Raw genomic sequence first — 20805 nt, 5'->3', positions numbered from 1 at the left:
GTGTCAGCTGAAAACAGAAAAGCACGTGGTAGTTCATTTTACTACTGTTGCGCGAATTACGCGCGGCACCCGGAAGTGCTTCCGTGTGCCGAGCACGATTTGCACGCACCCATTGACTTCAATGGGTGCGTGCAGCGTGAATCACGGCCAAATATAGGACATGTCATGAGTTTCACGCAGCGGACATACGCTGCGTGAAATTCACTGAGTCTGAACGGCCCCATTCATTAATATAGGTTCATGCGATGCGTGTGAAAATCACGCACATAGCACGGACGTATAACACGTTCATCTAAATAAGCCCTTAGGCCTCATTTAGACGAGTGTAAGATGTGCGCGTGCGACGCGCGTCCTTTTCACGCGTGTCGTACGCACCTATATTAGGCTATGGGGCAGTGCAGACAGTCCTTGAGTTTTGCGCAGCGTGAGTCCGCTGCGTAAAACTCACGGCATGTTCTATATTTCTGCGTTTTTTGCGCATCACGCACCCATTGAAGTCAATGTGTGCGTGAAAACCACGCAGGTCGCACGGAAGCACTTCCGTGCGAACTGCGTGGTTCGCGCAACAGCTGTCATTCTCTGAATGTAAACAGAAAAGCACCACGTGCTTTTCTGTTTACAAACATCCAAACGGAGTGTCAAAATGATGGCGGCTGTGAGAAAATCTCGCAGCCGCACATCATACACTGATGACACACGCAGCTGTTAAGTGCCTTTTGCGCACGCAAAATACCGCGTTTTTGCGTGCGCAAAACGCACACGCTCGTGTAAATAAGGCCTTAGAGTGTGTTTTATACCGGATTATAACCCACATGATCTTACTAGACACAAATATACCTAGTAATTGCAGAAAGTGCTTCAGCTTTAAAGGGGTTATCCAGGTTCTGAAAATGTTAGGGTAATGGCTGCAAATGAGAAAAAGCAAAAAAAAAAACAGAACGCACCCCCCGACGATCCAGCGCTGACGCTCCCAGTGATTGTTTACATTCTTCTAGCATGTGAGCACTGGAGCCAATCAGAGGGCTCAGCAGTCACGTGTTGTATTTCTGGCATTACGATTGATTCGTCACTGCTAAGCCCTTTGTATGGTTGCAGCAGTCACAAGCTACGTACATATAAACAATCACAATAGTGGGGTTTTTTTTGCTCATTTTTCTCATTTGCAGTCATTAACCCAAAATTTTCAAAACTCAAATAACTCTTTTAAGTTTGACTAAATGTAGAGCAATATTTATGGCTTATGCTGCGATGGGTACACATCTAAATACGTTTGCATCTAGCAATATTCTCCCCTGCCAAAAACTTTTATGAAGGAATAATTGATTGGTAGAAAGCAGTTGTAAATATACTAATATAAGAAGAAATATAAATCATCTTAAGAAAATCTAGTATGTGTTGTAGTGAAGCTCTGCTTTTGCTGAGTTTTTCATGACCCTGCTCTAAATTGCTGCTAGGAGCTGTTTGCAGTGTGACTGCGGCATACAAATAGCTGCAGGAAACTCTATATGGGTATGTTCACACAGGGCTGCGTAAAAGCACACAGCTTATCCGCCCTGGTCATCGCAGGGAATTCCGGCCGAAGAAAACGCACCAAATTGTGGTGCAGTTTTTTGGCTGGAATGTCCGCTATGAAAAACTGCATGTAAAAAAAAAAAGTTTCATACCTACCCGTAGCCATGGCGACACGTCCCACACGTTCTGCAGCCCGGCCTCCTGGGATGACGTTTCATCCCAAGTGACCGCTGCAGCCTGTGATTGGTTGCAGCGGTCACATGGGTTGAAACGTCATCCTAGGAGGCTGGCCTGGACGCAGAAGCACAGAATCCTGGGTAAGTATAAGATGAGCTGCGATTTTTGCGGCAGAATCAGAGCTTTTCCACCGCAAAAATCGCAACATCTGCTATTTGTTGTGGGTTTTACCTACCTATTGAATTCAATGGGGAAAACCTGAAACAAAAAAGCAGCGATTACGCAAATACAATTGACTCGCTGCAGATTACAAATACGTACCGCAAGTCAATTTCTTTTTTTCGCTTATAAATATTATAAGCTACTGTATTATAAACGAACTCTGTTGTGGAAAATCCACAGTATTTACGCTAGGTGGGAACCCGGCCTATGGGTGCAGTCACACGTGGTGTAAAAATACACAACAAAATACGCAACAGTAATTTGCAGCAAATTTCATGCATTGTGTTGTTTATTTTGGTGTCGAATTTAACACAAAATTTAAATCTCTAGTGAAATTCTAGATTCAAAATTCGCAACACACAGAAAATGTTGCGGAACGTATTTTTGCAGCGGAAATATTCTGCACAGAAATGTACACCAGATATATGTCGGACAAACATTCGTTCGGCTGACAGCTATTCCATTGTAAACATGCATGCTCGGCTGAGCATGCATGTTTTTTTACAAATAGTTGGGCTCGGACAACATTTATCTAATGTGCAGCATGATGGCTCAGTGCTGCCTTGCAGCACTGGGATCCCGGAACCAATGACAAGTGACCAAGGACAACATCTGCATGGAGTTTGTATGTTGTCCCTGTGTTTGAGTGGGTTTCCTCTGGGTACTCCTCGGTTTCCTCCCACACCTCAACAAAAGAACCATACTGAAAAAAGTCTGAAAATACGGTACTGTTTTCAAGGGAAACAGCTCCTGATTTTCAGAAATTTTTTAAGCAAATTCGCGTTTTTCACTGCGTTTTTTAAGCTGTTTTTCTATAGAATCAATGAAAAACTGCTCCAAAAATGTCTCGAGAAGTGACATGCACTTCTTTTCTCGCGGCCGTATTATACGTGGCCGTTTTTCAAAACGGCCGCGTAAAAAAACGCCCCGTCGGAACAGAACGCTTTTTTTCCCATTGAAATCAATGGGCAGATGTTTGGAGGCGTTCTGCTTCCGATTTTTCATCCGTTTTTCGTCCGTTTACGGCCCGAAAAACGGCCGAAAATATGCCATGTCAACATACCCTAATTGTTTTTCTGTGAAATTGGCCTGTATGTGTGTGATAAGGAAATTTGATTGTGAGCCCTATTGGGAAGAAGGACTGATATGAATGGTGCCCTGTGGAATATTTTGGCACTGTATAAACAAAGAGAAATAAATATCGTGTATGGCCATCATAACAAAACCAAAAGGCACTACAGTACAAACATGTATTCTGTTAAAAACTAAAAAGGAATAAAGTGTATACTTCATCCTGCAAGACCTCTTAAAACTCAAGCTCTGTAATGTCATATGTTTTACCGCTTCACATATTTTGGCACTTGCCTATTTTGCTTAGGTCCCATGCACACGGCTGTGCCCATAATGAAGGTATGTTCACATGTAGTGACCAAAAACGTCTGAAAATACAGAGCTGTTTTCAGGGGAAAACAGCCCCTGAGTTTCAGAAGTTTTTTGAGCAACTCGCGTTTTTCGCTGCGTTTTTCGTGGCGTTTTCACTGCGTTTTCGCTGTGTTTTTTACGGTCGTTTTTGGAGCTGTTTTCATTGCGGTCTATGAGAAAACGGCTTCAAAAACGTCCCAAGAAGTGTCCTGCACTTCTTTTGACGAGGCTGTTACTTTACGAGCCGTCTTTTGACAGCGACGCGTAAAATGACAGGTTGTTGGCACAGTACATCGTAAAGCCCATTGAAAGTAATTGGCAGATGTTTGCCGACGTATTGGAGTCGTTTTTTTAGACGTAATTCGAGGCGTAAAACACCTGAAAATAGGACTTGTGAACCCAGCCTGACAGTCCGCAATTACGGGCACGGTAAAGTATGGGAGCACGGTCCGAAAAATGCAAAAGATCCGTAAAAAGCAAATGATAGAACATGTCCTATGTTTTGCGGAGGCTTCCTACGGCACGGACACCTTCCCACAAATATACGGGAGAGTGTCCTTGGTCAATAGAAATGAATGGGTCCGTACAGCATATGTGGTCCACAGGAGTTACTTACATGAGACATAATGATTGTGAAGGTTTATAACACCATGAGGCATATAAAATAGAAAACATGCCTTCACAAAACCAGTCAAATATTTATTGCCGTAAATTGTCTATAGGGAATTAGGTAGTTGTCATCCCTGACAATGGGAAACGGGCACAGGAAAAGCAAGGGGTGTGTTTACTTTTTAGCTCCTGTTTGTCTACACCCACTGTGTGTATACCAGAAAGAGGAACACATGCTTTCACTCACCGTAGGAAAAATGGGCTGACTGAGATGTCACATTGTAAAAAACAATAAGGGACTGGGGGCTGGAGAATGCTAGAAGACTGGCTGTTTTGTTACAGACCTCGTTCTATGGTGGCCCAGTTCTTGACCTTTCCATGACATGGACATAGCTTGGAGAGGTTTAGCTTGAGGGACATACTGAGGCAGTGCTAGTTAAAGGATTTATTCAACATTTATTCTATGTTTCATTCATACTATCTAAATATACATAGATGGATCTCTTCCACTAAATTTCAGCTTGTTTATAAAAGGTTTATAAAACGTCATGATATAATAAAGTTATTGTTGAAGAATACAAATTTTACCTCATACCCTCCACAGCACATATCATGAAAATGATGAACAGGCCAATAAGCAGCATAACGGACAGTAAAGCACCTTTATAGATAATTGTGTCACATAATCCAATAAACTGGCAGTTAATGAAAATTCACTCATCTGTCGCTGTTGACCTGAAGCCATCTGCTAACCTTAGTTATTCATACCCCCATCCCTGTGGAGAGACCTCCAGAGGGACTTGTTAATAATTATTCACTAGCCCTAGTGACAAGCGCAGCTTATGGGGAAAGCTGAATATTTGCAGCATTCTGTGACAGTCCACAATTTAATCATAGGGCAATAGAAATAACATGGTGCCAGTCTATAATAATACTAAGACTTCCTTCTACTTTTAATAGTTATTGTCAATAACTCACCCAAATAAAAATATAATAATAATATGGACTGTGTCCTATCACATGTATACTTTTAATGTAAAGTTTCCTATAGACTTGTTATAAGTAGAGCATATGTCAACGTATTACAATGCCAATTGTAAGCTATATGGTACACATGAAAAAAGAAAATACAAATAAGCATGTTTGTTTTTTTTTTGCTATAAAGAGGTTGTATTAGATAAGAAAAAGAATTATTTTCCAAAAACAGTACCACGCTTGTCCATGGACTGTGTCTGCAGGGTTTGTCTCATGTTGGATGGTGCCCTGTGACTAATTCCTATAGGTGCTCCTCCCCCACATCGTGTACCGTCATACAGTGTACAAATAACCATACCATGCCTAAATAAAAGTGCCATTCAGTATGGTGCCATAATAATAGCGACATAAAGTGCAATACATTGGCCAAGTAACACTTTCATACAGGATGAGTACCACTGAACCTGCATAATGAATAGAGGATGGTGCTACAGTGTTGCATTTTCCCCATGAACATTCGGATATATGTGTGCAGGACATGTCTATTAACTGACTAAGGCTTCGTTCACATCTGTATCAGGGCTCCGTTCAGGGGTTCCGTCTGAGCTTTCCGTCCGGGGAACCCATGAACGGAACCCTGACTGAAAACAAACGGAAACCATAGGTTTCCGTTTGCATCACCATTGATTTCAATGGTGACGGATCCAGTGCCAATGGTTTCTGTTTGTCTACATCATGCAAGGGTTCCGTCATTTTGACGGAATAAATAGCGCAGTCGACTACGGTATTGCTTCCGTCAAAACGACGGAACCCTTGCACAACGGAGATAAACGGAAACCATTTGCACCGCATCCGTCACCATTGAAATCAATGGTGATGCAAAGCTGAGACGGAACGCCTAAACGGAGCCCTGACAGAGATGTGAACGAAGCCTTACATGACAGACAGGATATTATTATAAAGGTGTAGATCAGAAATGGAGCTATACTATAAATTAACTATACTCATCAAACATGTCGGATCTATAAAAAGGCAGAAATGCTGCTTATTCAATGTGTACAACTTACATTGTGGTCTTTCGGCAGATTATCTTCTCTCTTATTTGAATAAGTGTCTGGTGCTTTGGGTACATTTAGTAATCCAGCTGCAGGGGGAAGCCAGTGACCTGATAAGAAAGATGAGGTTGGGTTTAGTACATTAAAACTCATACCACAAAGAGGTTACATAATAAAAATGATATAAAAGAGGATTTGCATTAATCTTCCAAAGAGCTTGTGTAATGTAATCAAAATCAATATGTGGATTTCTTCCAGCAAATAATGTCTTTATATAAGACACGGACACTTGAATAGAGGTGTTGTTCCAGGGCTCAAACAATTGATGCAAATAAACGTAATTATTATTATCCGTCTAAGGCCTCATGCTGTGTGAACGGAGCCTTTGCAGAAGCACAAGGAGGTCATTCGGCTTCCTAGTATGGAGCCATGTGGTCTCCGTGTTCTTCCACACTATGCTGTGCAGTAAGTACAGAACTGCTTTTCTTTAGAAGCAATGCTGCCTCGAGTATGCCACAATTTTTTAGTAGATTTTTACGGATTCGGCCAGGGGCTTAAGCTGTGAGGAACATGATAGGGTATGGGTTATTGGGATGATAGACACGTCAGTAGTTATACAATTAGGCCCCATGCACACGACCGTAAAAAATCTCCGTAATTGTGGACCATAATTGCGGCCAATAGAACGTTCAGTTCTATTGGCCAGGGACACCTTTCCGTATCGCTACGGAAGGGTGTCTGTGCCGTGAATTATGGAGCATGTTCTACTTTTTGTATTTTACTTTGCATGGGAGAATGGCCCGAAAATGCGGGCTGTGGCCGGCCGTGGCTGCAATCGTGGGCCGTGATTACAGGCACGACCATGTGCATGAGGTCTTATTTTTAGGACCTATACTAATTTTTTGTACAAACATAAGTTTAATTATGCGACACAAAATAAATGAAATAGTGTAAAACAGCCATCCCAGCAATATTTGTCTATGACTATATGACATCTCGAGCAGGACATATTCATGGTTACTGCAGTAAGTGGGATTTTTTTCAGCTTGGTATAGACTTGTCATAAATCATTAGTTACATAGATAGAGGGTCTAGCAGTTACATATTTCATTTTTTGCTGCCCTAGTCTCTAAACATTATACATCATGCCATGGCATTGGGAAGTCATGATACCTTGTTCAGGAAAAGTCATACATTTATTAGACTTCGTATCTTTTATGGAGTTATCTTCCTTTCCACAATCTGAGTGATGTAGGAGGGCGAGTCGTACTTCTGCAAGGGACTCTTCTTGATTAGAAAACCCAATCGTAAGAGATGCAGTATGTTTGCAGATAGCTGAAAAACATATGTGGAAATATTTATATATGCAATTTCATAATGATGTTGATATTAACAACATTTATTAAAATAATTTTATAAGAAAAATAAAAAACAAGAATGACTCTTTGTGCTTCCTAAAGATCCTTTTACACTGGGCAATTATCGTGCAGACGAGCGTTCATATAACAATTATAACGTATAATTGAATTATTTTAAAAAAACTAAAAGATTATCATTGTGGGCAGTACATCTCCCTGTGTAAACAGGGAAACGCGCTGCCGACATGATAATAATGGATGGAGAGTAACGACCGCTCGTCCCCAACCATAGCTCCATGTGACAGGAGCAAACGATCGTTAATCAACGATGTCTCGTTGCACTGGCCTGTTGTCGGCCTGTTTAAAAGGCCCTTAAGAATATGGAGTGGAGCTGCTATGTGTGCTCTTCTTTAATTCTATTAATTGTAGATAGCAGATTACTGAAAGCAAGTACCATACAGTGTAAAGTCAGTATCAGACAGCTGTAACACGGGTACATTTTGTAACACATAGGATTCTATGGTGATTCAAGTGTGGTTCAGTAGATCCATGGAAAGTCTGGTTATTGCGGCTGTAATATAGATGCAAAAATGCACCCTTAGGCCTTGTTCACACAGTCTTTTGACACTGTTTTTGACGCGAAAACCGCGTCAGATACGCGCCAAAATACGACCGAAAATAGCTCCCATTGAGGCGAGCGGGAAAACATGCGTAATGCCCTTTCTTTAGGCGTTTCTGTCTCTGACCGCCCAGGCAGAGAAAGCAGTTTTTGCTTCGTTTTTTGGCCACCAGATTATAAGTGCCCTATCTCCTACATAATCTGATCGGCTCTGTAATGTAGATAACAGCAGTGGTTTTTATTTTGAAAAACGATCATTTTTGAGCAAGTTATGAGCATTTTTAGATTTATGCTAATTCGTTTCCTAATAGACAACAGGGCGTGTTTTTACTTTTTTACCAACTGGGCGTTGTGGAGAGAAGTGTATGACGCTGACCAATCAGTGATCAATCAGCATCATACACTTCTCATTGTTCCAGCCCAGCATGATCCACAGCACAGTGTGATTGTGCAGTGAAAGAAGCTGGGCTGGAACAATGAGAAGTGTATGACGCTGATTGGTCACTGATTGGTGAGCGTCATACACTCCTCTTCACAACGCTCAGTTGGTAAAAAGTAAAAACACGCCCCGTTGGTCATTAAGAAACTAATTAGCATAAATCGAAAATTGCTCATAACTTGCTCAAAAATGATAGTTTTTCAAGATAAAAACCACTGTTGTTATCTACATTACAGCTGCGATCAGATTATGTAGGAGATAGGGCACTTATAATGTGGTGACAGTGCCCCTTTAAAGGGTAAAGCAATGTGTATACACCTAAATGCAATTGCAATGCAATAGTGAGATATCAGAAGTTTGGATTGGTGGGGGTCCGAGCCCTGAGACGTGCGAGCGCTCAGTCGCTTCGTGTCTGTTCGGCGTTTCCCGGAAAGCCGATGTATCAGAGTACGGGCTCATAGACTTTATATTGAGTCCGTACACTGATACATTTATTTCCGGAAAAATCCGGACAGGAAGCGGCAGAGCGCTTCAGCTGCTTCGTTCTAGCGATTGGTGGGGATCTCAGTGCTCGGACCACCCCCACCGATGCAAACTTCTGATGTGTCACTATGACATGTCAGAAGTTTGTCAAATGTTTAGCTACACTTTATAGAGGAAAATACCAATATAAAGGATTGTACCAGAGACATATACAGTAGCTTTTAGGGTGTTTTTGGCAAGGCCTATATCACCTTTTTGTATTCATGATTGCTATATCACTTTATTCTATTATCTTTACAGGATTATGGGGTCATCCAAGTGCTGAGCTGCTGTGCTGAGCTGTAAACAGCAGTTCCAGAGATTTGTGATGTGCAGAGGTCACTGTGCAAAGAGAGGGAGGAGGGAGGAGGAGCTGAGCTCTGCCTATCAGTTATTGTCAATGGTATGATCCTGTGTTATCTGCTTCCAGCTATATAATAGAGGTGTTGCCTTTCATTATAACCCTGCGCTGTGATTATAATGAGATGACCAGCAAAAAAATAAGTGCCAACCTATTGTTAATCTCAGTGGCCATTGTGAAAATTGCAATATTTCAGGTTTTGTATTTATTTATCTAGTAAACACGAAAAATAAATCCTAAAAATATATATATGTTTAACAACAAAAGTTGATTTAAACCAGGGGTCTCAAACTCGGCCGGGTAAGTTGGCCGCATATAGAAAAAATGGGAAGTTGACGGGCCGCATTACTTTCAAATTTGATACAATACAAAATTATTGTTAATCAATTAGTTATTTGAACTACTATAACACTATATTACTAGAATAATAATAATACTACATTACTATAACACTATATTACTAGAATAATAATACTACATTACTATAATAATAGCGCTAGGTTTAAAATTTGAGATATTTCTCCACGTGCTTATTTCAACAATCCAGCTTTCCAGTTTAAGTGTCGCCAAACGCAGTCCGGCGGCTCAGTTAGCACACATGTCAAGATTGGGCAGCTCCTTTTTAGATAGTGCCGCAGTGCCCTCTGTGGATGCTGCCGCAGTGCCCTCTGTGGATGCTGCCGCAGTGCCCTCTGTGGATGCTGCCGCAGTGCCCTCTGTGGATAATGCAACACACCCCTAGATAAGGCCACAGTGCCCTCTGTAGATAAGGCCACAGTGCCCTCTGTAGATAAGGCCACTGTGCCCTCTGTAGATAATGCAACACACCCCTAGATAATGCCAGTGTCCTCTTCAGATACTGTCACACACCCACTTGTAGATAACGCCACAGTGCCCTCTGTAGAGGCTGCCACAGTGCCCTCTGTAGAGGCTGCCACAGTGCCCTCTGTAGAGGCTGCCACAGTGCCCTCTGTAGAGGCTGCCACAGTGCCCTCTGTAGAGGCTGCCAAAGTGCCCTCTGTAGAGGCTGCCAAAGTGCCCTCTGTAGAGGCTGCCCCAGTGCCCTCTGTAGAGGCTGCCCCAGAGCCCTCTGTAGAGGCTGCCCCAGTGCCCTCTGTAGAGGCTGCCCCAGTGATGTCAGGGGCTTGCCCAGAGCTGGAGTCCCAGGCAGAGCGCTAGTAGGCTCTTCCTGGGACTCCAGCTGTGCTCCTGACAACACTGGGACTCCTGCTCTGGGGAAGCCCCTGACATCATTGTCGATGTATGGACAGCGATGTCAGAGGCTTCCCCAGAGTCCCGGAGCAGAGCCGATAATAGCGCTCTGCTCGGGACTCCGGCTCTGGGGAAGCCCCAGACATCACTGTCCATATATGGGCAGCGATGTCAGGGAATTCCACAGAGTCCCGGAGCAGAGCCGACACCAGCGCTCTGCTCGGGACTCCGGCTCTGGGGAAGCCCCAGACATCGCTGTTCATATGTGGACAGCGATGTCAGGGAATTCCACAGAGTCCAGGAGCAGAGTAGACAACAGCGCTCTGCTCCGCGCTGGGCAAGACCCTGACACACTGTCCATATATGGGCAGCGATGTCAGGGAATTCCACAGAGTCCCGGAGCAGAGCCGTCACCAGCGCTCTGCTCGGGACTCCGGCTCTGGGGAAGCCCCAGACATCGCTGTTCATATGTGGACAGCGATGTCAGGGAATTCCACAGAGTCCAGGAGCAGAGCCGACACCAGCGCTCTGCTCCGCTCTGGGCAAGACCCTGACACACTGTCCATATATGGGCAGCGATGTCAGGGAATTCCACAGAGTCCCGGAGCAGAGCCGACACCAGCGCTCTGCTCGGGACTCCGGCTCTGGGGAAGCCCCAGACATCGCTGTTCATATGTGGACAGCGATGTCAGGGAATTCCACAGAGTCCAGGAGCAGAGTAGACAACAGCGCTCTGCTCCGCTCTGGGCAAGACCCTGACACACTGTCCATATATGGGCAGCGATGTCAGGGAATTCCACAGAGTCCCGGAGCAGAGCCGACACCAGCGCTCTGCTCGGGACTCCGGCTCTGGGGAAGCCCCAGACATCGCTGTTCATATGTGGACAGCGATGTCAGGGAATTCCACAGAGTCCAGGAGCAGAGCCGACACCAGCGCTCTGCTCCGCTCTGGGCAAGACCCTGACACACTGTCCATATATGGGCAGCGATGTCAGGGAATTCCACAGAGTCCCGGAGCAGAGCCTGTACTAGCGCTCTGCCCGAGACTCCGGCTCTGGGGAAGCCCCAGACACCGCTGTTCATATGTGGACAGCGATGTCAGGGAATTCCACAGAGTCCCGGAGCAGAGCCGACAAGCTGTTCATATGTGGACAGCGATGTCAGGGAATTCCACAGAGTCCCGGAGCAGAGCCGACACCAGCGCTCTGCTCGGTACTCCGGCTCTGGGGAAGCCCCAGACATCGCTGTTCATATGTGGACAGCGATGTCAGGGAATTCCAGAGTCTCGGAGCAGAGCCGATACTAGCGGCTCTGTGTCCCGCGGGCCGCAGATGACAGCCCCAGGGGCCGCATGCGGCCCGCGGGCCGCGTGCTTGAGACCCCTGATTTAAACAATACACCATTTTCTGACAATATATTCCCTTTATTATTGATCACAGTCTGATACTGGAAGGCCAATGATTCCTATAATGGAGACTAAATAGTACTCATGTTTACACATAGTAATAAATACAATTTTGCTTGTATGATTATAGTTATTGCAGCAATTATAGTCAGTTGAAATCGTTAAATAAACCAACCGTTACACTAGCCTCATTCTAGGTTTAGACACAGAAATTTTAAGCCCAATTCGACCGATTATATTGATATCAATACAAGTGTGTGTGTGTGTGTAACAAATATTAAATAATAGAATAATAATAATATAATAAAAATCAATCTTTTTTGTTATAAAATGTAACCTACTACCTTAGAATTTGTGAAATTGTACTTACTATTGCCAGTTTACATATTTACTATAATAAAGACTATTATACTTCTCTGTTTTTGAATCCACTCTTGAATATGGTTTCCAAAATCAGATGCAGAACACTGACCAAAAAATGCACCTGTGAATAAGGCCAAAAGCTGAGTTCTCCTGAACTGTCCATGGTTAATTTGAATTAGTGCATCACTAGTTCTTAGATATATGTTTGTAGGCAAATTTTGTAGTTAAATGTGAGTCTGTTGACATCTAGAGCAGGGCAGGAGTTAGGGGGGGGGCAAACTGGGCATTTGCCCTGGGCCCCCATCCACTCATGGCCCCCTGCCAAGTGGCAGCACTATAGCAGCCATAGCGGCTGCTACGGTGCCCGCGGCTTGAGGGGGGCTCTACAAGGGGGCTGTGTTGCACTATCTACAAGGGGGCTGTGTGGCACTATCTAGAGTGGAGGGATGTGTGGCACTATCTATAGGGGAGGCTGTGTAGCACTATTTACAAGGTGGGTGTGTGGCACTATCTACAAGAGGGGGGGCTGTAAGGCAATATCTACAAGGGAGCTGTGGGGCACTATCTACAAGGGGGGATGTGCGGCACTATCTACAAGGGGGGCTGTGTGGCACAATCTACAAGGGGCGTCGGTGTGGCACTATCTACAAGAGAGGGTGTGTGGCACTATGTACAGGGGGCTGTGTGTGTGGCACTATGTACTGGAGGCTCTGAGTGTGGCCCTGTCTACAGGGGGCTGTGTGTGGTGCTATCTACAGGGGATGCTGTGGTGATATCTACATTGGCACTGTGGCACTATCTACAGGGGGCACAAAGGGGGCATTATTACTGTTTGGGAGCACAAAGGGGGCACGGCTACTGATGGGGCACTTTTAGTGTGTCGAGCACGAAGAGATCATTATTACCATCTGGGGCACTGTGGATAACGAGTTTGTTTAGAGGATGGGGTATAGGTGTGGAGGATGCTGGAAAAGTCAACATGTCCATTTGTCAAATTTTGCAGAGACGAGTAGTGGCTGGAATAAGTCGTTACAGTGGTCTGGGCCGGATGGAGGAAAAAAAAGGAAAAGTAATCGACTCTAATCAGAGAAAACATCACCTGTAAGTCACTGGATATAAAAGTGCTGTAATCACTTATATGGTCTGCAGAGCTCCTGTGTATAATCTACCACTATATGGTCACTGTATGGTGGTAATATTGGTCTTTGTGTAGTGGTTTTTATTCGGTAACAGTATTGGGGTATTATTCAGTCACTATGTGGTTATGGTGTGGCGTTATTATTTGGACCTTATATTGTTGTGTTGTGTTCAGTAACAGTATGCAGGTAATATTTAATCTGGTGTAGTGGTATGATTTAATAACTGTATATGTGTATAGATAATTTTTTTTGTGTGAGAGGGGGGACATATGCTTTGTGACTTGCAACACTCCTAGATGCGTAGAAATCTGCGATGCAGTTCTCTGAACGCACCTTCTGAATTGACTGCATTATTGCAAAAACCATTGCAAAAAACGGCCAAAATTGACTCCCATTAATTTCAATGGGGATGGAGGCGTTTTTTCCCCGCAACCAAACAAAAAAATGCTTGCAGGAAAAAGAAGCGACATGCCATATCTTGATGCGTTTTCCGCCTCAAAACCCCATTGAAATCAATGGGAGATGGAAATAAACATGTTTTTTGGCAATAAACGCTCGTGGTTTTTCCCTTTGTCTGTTAAAGAAACAGGTAAAGAAAACTGCCTTAAAAAAGCACGGCAAAAACCGCATCACAAATTGTGTCAAAAAACGCGTGTGGTGCAAAACCACTTAAAAAAAACAGGAGCTGATTTTTCCAGGCAGAATTTTCTGCCTGCAAAAAACTCAGTGTGAACATACTTTGCCCAGCACCACACTTGGTCTAAAACTGGCCCTGATCTTGGGAGAGATCTGAATGAGGTAGTCTTTACAGGGGGGGTCACAAAATTTGATTAAAATGTGTGCTAAGAACCTCACATTTACTACAAGAAATTAACAAGTGGCAGCAATGTAAAGTGATACAATAAATGAAAATATATAAAAAGTGTGCTAATTTTTGTGTTTGCTTTTGCATTCAGTTACAACAGTTAAGCATTTGGAAAGTCTTCAGACCCTTCCAATTTTTACCCACTTCGTTCTGCACTCAATACCCCATAATGGCAAAGTGAAAACAGTGTTAGTAACATTTGCTAATTTATTGAAAAGGAAAAACTAAAATATTGCATTGACATAAGTATTCAGACCCTTTACTCAGTACTTTCGCAGCGATAACAGCCTCCAGTCTTCTTGGGTATGATGCCACAAGGTTTGCACAACTGGATTTGTGGATTTTCTGCTATTCTTCTCTGCAGATCCTCTCAAGCTCTGTCAGGTTGGATGCGGCTGTCGGTTTACAGCCATTTTCAGGTCTCTCCAGAGAAGTTCGATTGGGTTCACGTCAGGACTCTTGCTGGGCCACTCAAAGACATGCATAGAGTTCTCCCTCAGCCACTCCTGTGTTGTGTTGGCTGTGTGCTTAGGGTTATTGTCTTGTTGGAAGGTGAACCTTCGGCCCAGTCTGAGGTCCACGGCACTCTGGATCAGGTTTTCATTAAGAATATCTCTGTACTTTGCTCTATTCATCTTTCCCTCAACCCTGACCAGTCCCCTGTCCCAGATGCTGAAAAACACCCCCACAGCATTAATATGCAACCACCAAGCTTCACTGTAGGGAATGGTATTTGGCAGGTGATGAACAGTGCCTGGTTTCCTCCAGCTGTGACGCTTGGAATTGAGGCCAATCGTGGTTTCATCAGACCACAGAATTCAGTCCTCCGAGTCTGAGAGTCCTTTAGGTGTTTTTTTGCAAACTCCAGGTGGGCTTTCATGTGTCTTTTACTGAGGAGAGGCTTCTTTCTGGCCACTCTGCCATAAAGCCCTGATTGGTGGAGTGCTGCAGTGATGGTTGACCTTCTGGAAGTTTCTCCCATCTGCACACAGGATCTTTGGGGCTCAGCCAGAGTGACCACTGGGGTCTTGGTCACCTCCGTTACCAAAGCCCTTCTCCCCCGATTACTTAGTTTGGTGGGGTGGTTTGCTCTAGGAAGAGTCCTGGTTGTTCTAAACTTCTTTAATTTAAGAATTGTGGAGACTACTGTGCTCTTGGGAACTTTCAGTGCAGCAGAATTTTTTTGTACTCTTCTCCAGTTCGTGCCTCCACACAATCCTTTCTCTGAGCTCTACAGGCAAATCTTTCCTCCTCGTGGCTTGGTTTTTGCTCTGATATGCATTGTCAGCTGTGAGTCCTTATATAGACAGGGGTGTGTCTTTCCAAATTCTGTCCAATCAAATGAATTTACCACAGGTGGACTCCAATCAAGGTGTAGAAACATTTCAAAGATGATCTAGAGAAATTGGAGGCTTCAAAGCTAAATTTCAAGTGTCATAGCAAAGGGTCTACATACCTATGTCCATGTTTGAGTTTTTCATTATTTACAAATTTTCAAAAATTTCTGAAATTCAGTTTTCACTTTGTCATTATGGGGTATTGAGTGCAGAATTATGGGGGAAAGCATACATTTTTTTTATTTTAGCACAAGGCCTCGACATAATAAAATGTGAAAAAAGTGAAAGGGTCTGAAGACTTTCTGAATTCACTGTATATATGTTTGTATGTATATATATATATATATATATATATATATATATATAGATAGATTTATATAAATTAGGAGTTGTTAACTATTTGCTTAGTTTGTTTGCATTCAGTTTCTCTGTGGGTAATAACCAGTGCTTAGAAACAAAACAAAGCTTTTCCAACTTATTGAAAACATTTCTATACATTAGTGCCATGTCTTTATTGGGAATGAGCAGGTGTTTTACCGTGTTCAGTTTTGTGATGGTATCTAGCTATGTATGGCCATTATCTATAGCTAATAGGGCAAGGCAATGTTTATATACCATGATTGTTACATACTATGCACTTTTTTCTGTTCTAACTCAGGTTTTTGTAACCAGATTTACTGGATGGTAGTATATACATCAGTCCAATATAATGTTACGGATGTATATATCTTCATGAATTTAGCTAAATCAATCAATCAATCAATCAATCAATCAATCAATCAATCAATCCTAAAGACGTGTTTATGGATTTGTGAGACAATAAAGATATCAAACAATAGACCTCATGGAAAGGCCAACTCATAGAAGGACATATCAAAAATACCTGAAGGGCTTTATTTTGCCCCTGACTTAAAGAGGCTCTGTCACCACATTATAAGTGCCCTATCTCCTACATAACGAAGTGCAGGGATTGTGAATAGACATCCCGTGGAATGTCTATTCACTGTCTAAACACTTCAGTATTGTTAATGTGTTAGTATAAGTCAGCACATAAGGATCTAGCAGGATCCCTATGCGCTGAGTAAATGAATGGAGAGGAGTGCATGATGCTGATTGGTCAGCGTCATACACTCCCCTGTACAACGCCCACTTGGTCTAAAATAAAAACACGCCCACTTGGGCATTAAGCAACTCATTAGCATAAATCTAAAATCGCTAATGAAGTGGTGAAAATAGATCGGTTTTTTTAAATAAAAAGCACTGCTGTCATCTACATTATAGCGCCGATCTCTGCATTATTAACACCTCCTCTACATAACAATAGACATGAATAAAAAAAAGTCATAGTTTTTAAGTGAGGCCCATCAACAAGAAACTGAATTACTTTAGCTTTCTTTCCAAACAAATACTCATATATACAGTTCAATATACAGACTTATCAGACTGTCATTTTTGAGGTATATTATAGTGATTAGACTATGTGTAACACTGTAATGCCAAGTATCTATCTATTTATCCTATGTATCTATTAATTACAATTGGAATTCAGTTTCTACTAGTTTACTTTATATAAGACACCACACCTATTTTTTTTTTAGACCTACGCTGTTTATGGTCCTGAAAGTTTTTATGTACAAATGTGATTGTACAACTGATGCTGTTTCAGATTCATTATCTAATCCGTAATCCATTGACTTTGCTAATAAAAAATTGTATTGAAAACGGATTTAAAACTACATCAGATGTCCAATACCTTCCATACATAAAACATGGTTAACATCAATGTGCCCTTACTGCAGTTCACATGAGCACATTCTTAGCGTTTATTCATATCTAATACTTGATGTTAGTGCAAATAGAACATGTACCCATTTCTATTAATGAGAAGTTTAGGGATCAAGCTCCTTCTGCGTGATATATGTTTTATGTTTAGACATTACGAATTAGAATTAGTACATCTATTTCCAATGTTGTAGCTCCAAGGATCATATTACTTGTTGTTGCTATGTATCATTTCACAGCATTACTTACGGATTTAAAAAAAAAAAAAAAAAAAAAAAAAAAAAAAGCAATAGAAGAGATAAAAGAATAGAGGGAATTTATTTAGACTAGCATCTCATGCGCCAGCCTTAGACTGGGTTCACACGACCTATTTTCAGGCGGAATGGAGGCGTTTTACGCCTCGAATTATGCCTGAAAACACGGCTCCAATACGTCGGCAAACATCTGCCCATTCATTTCAATGGGTTTGCCGACGTACTGTGCCGACGACCTGTAATTTTACGCGTCGCTGTCAAAAGACGGCGCGTAAAATAACAGCCTCGTCAAAGAAGTGCAGGACACTTCGTGGGACGTAATTGGATCCGTTTTTCATTGAATCCAATGAAGAACAGCTCCAAATTACGTCCATAATGGACGCCCCGCAAAACGCGAGTACGAGCAATTACGTCTGAAATTCAGGAGCTGTTTTCTCCTAAAAATAGCTCCGTAATTTCAGACGTAAATGCAGTTATCGTGTGTACATACCATAAAAGAGGCTCTGTCACCAGATTATAAATGCCCTATCTCCTACATAATCTGATTGGCGCTGTAATGTAGATAACAGCAGTGGTATTTATTTTGAAAAACGATCATTTGTGAGCAAGTTATGAGCAATTTTAGATTTATGCTAATTCGTTTCTTAATAGACAACTGGGCGTGTTTTTCCTTTTACCAACTGGGCATTGTACAGAGGAGTGTATGAGGCTGACCAATCAGTGACCAATCAGCCTCATACACTTCTCATTGTTCCAGCCCATTGTTACAGTGTGATTGTGCAGTGAAAGAAGCTGGGCTGGAACAATGAGAAGTGTATGATGCTGATTGGTCACAATATAAAAAAAACCCACTGCTGTTATCTACATTACAGCGCCAATCACATTATATAGGAGATATGGCACTTATAATCTGGTGACAGAGCCTCTTTAAACTAAAGTAGGTCAGGATGAAATGCGCCAAATTTATTAAAAGGTGCCCACCTCTTAATAAATTTGGCATATCTTGAACCGTCCTAACAGAAATTTAAATGTACGCCTGCTATGAGCAACAATTTATGGCATAACTATTAAATATACTAGTCCATTGGAGGCCACACCTCTCCCGGTTAACCCCACTTTGTTAAAGTGGTTAAAGATGTAAAAATCTTTAGTGCAAATATAGCGTGCACCAAAATGTGTGACATTTTTACAATACATAAACAAGTTGGTAAATTTCCCTTATAAGGGGGGATTCACACGAGCGTGTATTCGGTCCGTGCGGGCCGCGTGGTTTTCACGCGGCACGCATGGACCAATACAAGTCTATGGGGCAGTACAGACAGTCCGTGCTTTTTGCGCAGCGTTTGTCTGCTGCGCAAAATGCGCGACAGGTTCAATAACTCTGCGTATTTCGCGCATCACGCACCCATTGAAGTCAATGGGTGCGTGAAAATCACGCGCACCACACGGAAGCACTTCCGTGGGACGAGCGTGATTCGCGCAACAGCAGTGAAAAGGATGAATGAAAACCGAAAAGCACCACGTGCTTTTCTGTTTCCGAACATCCAAACGGAGTGTCTTTGCGATGAGCGAAGCCGGACAAGCGTACCGAACTTCACCGGGTTCGGCCAAACTCGTTTTGGCCGATCCCGGCAAAAAAATTATCGGTACGCGACGTCAGGAGATAGTCACTGTCCATGGTGCTGAAAGAGTTAAACTGTTTCAGCACCATGGACAGTGACTTGCGATCCCAAAATACATTAACCTGTAAAAAAAAACCGAAGTTCTAACTTACCGATTACTCCTGTCTCCTTCCTGCAGTCCGACCTCCCGGGATGACACTTCAGTTCAAGTGACAGCTCCAGCCAATCACAGGCCAAGCACAGGCTGCAGCCAATCACAGGCTGCAGCGGTCACTTGGACTGCTGCGTCATCCAGGGAGGTGGGGCCCGATGTCAAGAGAGGCGCGTCACCAAGGACGCGTCACCAAGGACGCGTCACCAAGGCAACGGCCGGGAAGTTCTCGGTAAGTAGGAACTTTATCTTTTTTTTTTACAGGTTTTTCGCTGTTGTGTTCGGCATTCACTGTCGAGGGTGCTGAAAGATTTAGCTCTTTCAGCACCTTGGACAGTGACGGGCGTTGACAAGCCTCATCTCTATGATGCCGGCTGCGCGAAAATCACGCAGCCGCGCATCAGACACGCATGACACACGTAGCTGTCAAATGGTTTTTGCGCTCGCAAAACGCTGCGTTGTTTGCGCGCGCAAAAACGCAACGTTCGTGTGAATCTCCCCTAATGTTGTTCTTTATGACATGCACCAATAATTTCTGCAATTGTGCACAACAATTGCTGCAAGATAAGAATCAACGACTGGTCATTAAACGTAGGCGAAAGAAAAACATTCTCGTAAAATGTCTCCACAATCCGTCCTTGCTGCTAGATATCACAACTGCTTTGTTCATTTTTAAGTACTAGGAGGAAGCAACATAAAAGTTATATAGAGGTCAATCTACATACCTTCTGGGTCCTTAAAAAGAACCTGTCAGGTAATTATTGCAGCCCTATCTGAGAGCAGAATGTGATAGAGCTCCTCTTCTCTCACTCTGTGATATATAGGTTTATATGATTTGAAGCTGGATTTCTGAGTAAAAGCAGAGAAAACCCTGACAGGAGTCTTAGGCCCTGTTCACACTGAGTTTTTTTTTACACGTTTTTTTGACGTGGAAACCGCGTCAGAAAAAATGCCAAAAAACATCCGAAAACACCTGCCATTGATTTCAGACTTCACAAATAAGCGACATGCCCTATTTTAGGGCGTTTACATCTCTGACGTCCCATTGACATCAATGGGAGGCAGAGAAAGCATTTTTCGCTGCGTTTTTGCCCCCCTGCAGGCCGCAGGTGTAAAACGCGACAAACGGCGTGCTGGCAGATCCAGACGGAATTTTGAGGCAGAATTATCTGCCTGCAAAAAAAACTCTGTGTGAACAGGGCCTTAGGCAACCGTGGCAAAAAACTCAGAAATTGCCTCCTATTGATGTATTTGATCCTGATTTCCCTCCAACTTTTATAAAAAAACTATAAAACTATAGGGAACTGAGCCTGACCTCCAGTTTTATGTGACTCATCCTTAGTGGCCTTAGTGGCCAGTCTATTATGAGAGGGAGGACATTTTATGCAAAGTAGTTATTACGCA

General features: G+C 43.0%; 1 protein-coding gene across 1 annotated transcript in view; it reads right to left on the bottom strand.

Moving 5' to 3' along the window:
- LOC142750385 (uncharacterized) overlaps nucleotides 1–20805 on the bottom strand; it is a 240543-nt gene that overhangs the window by 204926 nt on the left and 14812 nt on the right. Inside the window, exons 2-3 of the mRNA XM_075859387.1 lie at nucleotides 7146–7307; nucleotides 5985–6082 (exon numbers count right to left, since the gene is read on the bottom strand). Of these exons, the coding sequence (XP_075715502.1) occupies nucleotides 5985–6082; nucleotides 7146–7307 (260 nt within the window). The remainder of the gene's footprint in view (nucleotides 1–5984; nucleotides 6083–7145; nucleotides 7308–20805) is intronic.

Source organism: Rhinoderma darwinii, chromosome 3 (genome assembly GCF_050947455.1).
Source record: "Rhinoderma darwinii isolate aRhiDar2 chromosome 3, aRhiDar2.hap1, whole genome shotgun sequence".
Lineage (NCBI taxonomy): Eukaryota > Metazoa > Chordata > Amphibia > Anura > Rhinodermatidae > Rhinoderma > Rhinoderma darwinii.
Note: the sequence above shows the minus strand (reverse complement) of the source record. Positions and strands in the feature narration are given on the sequence as shown.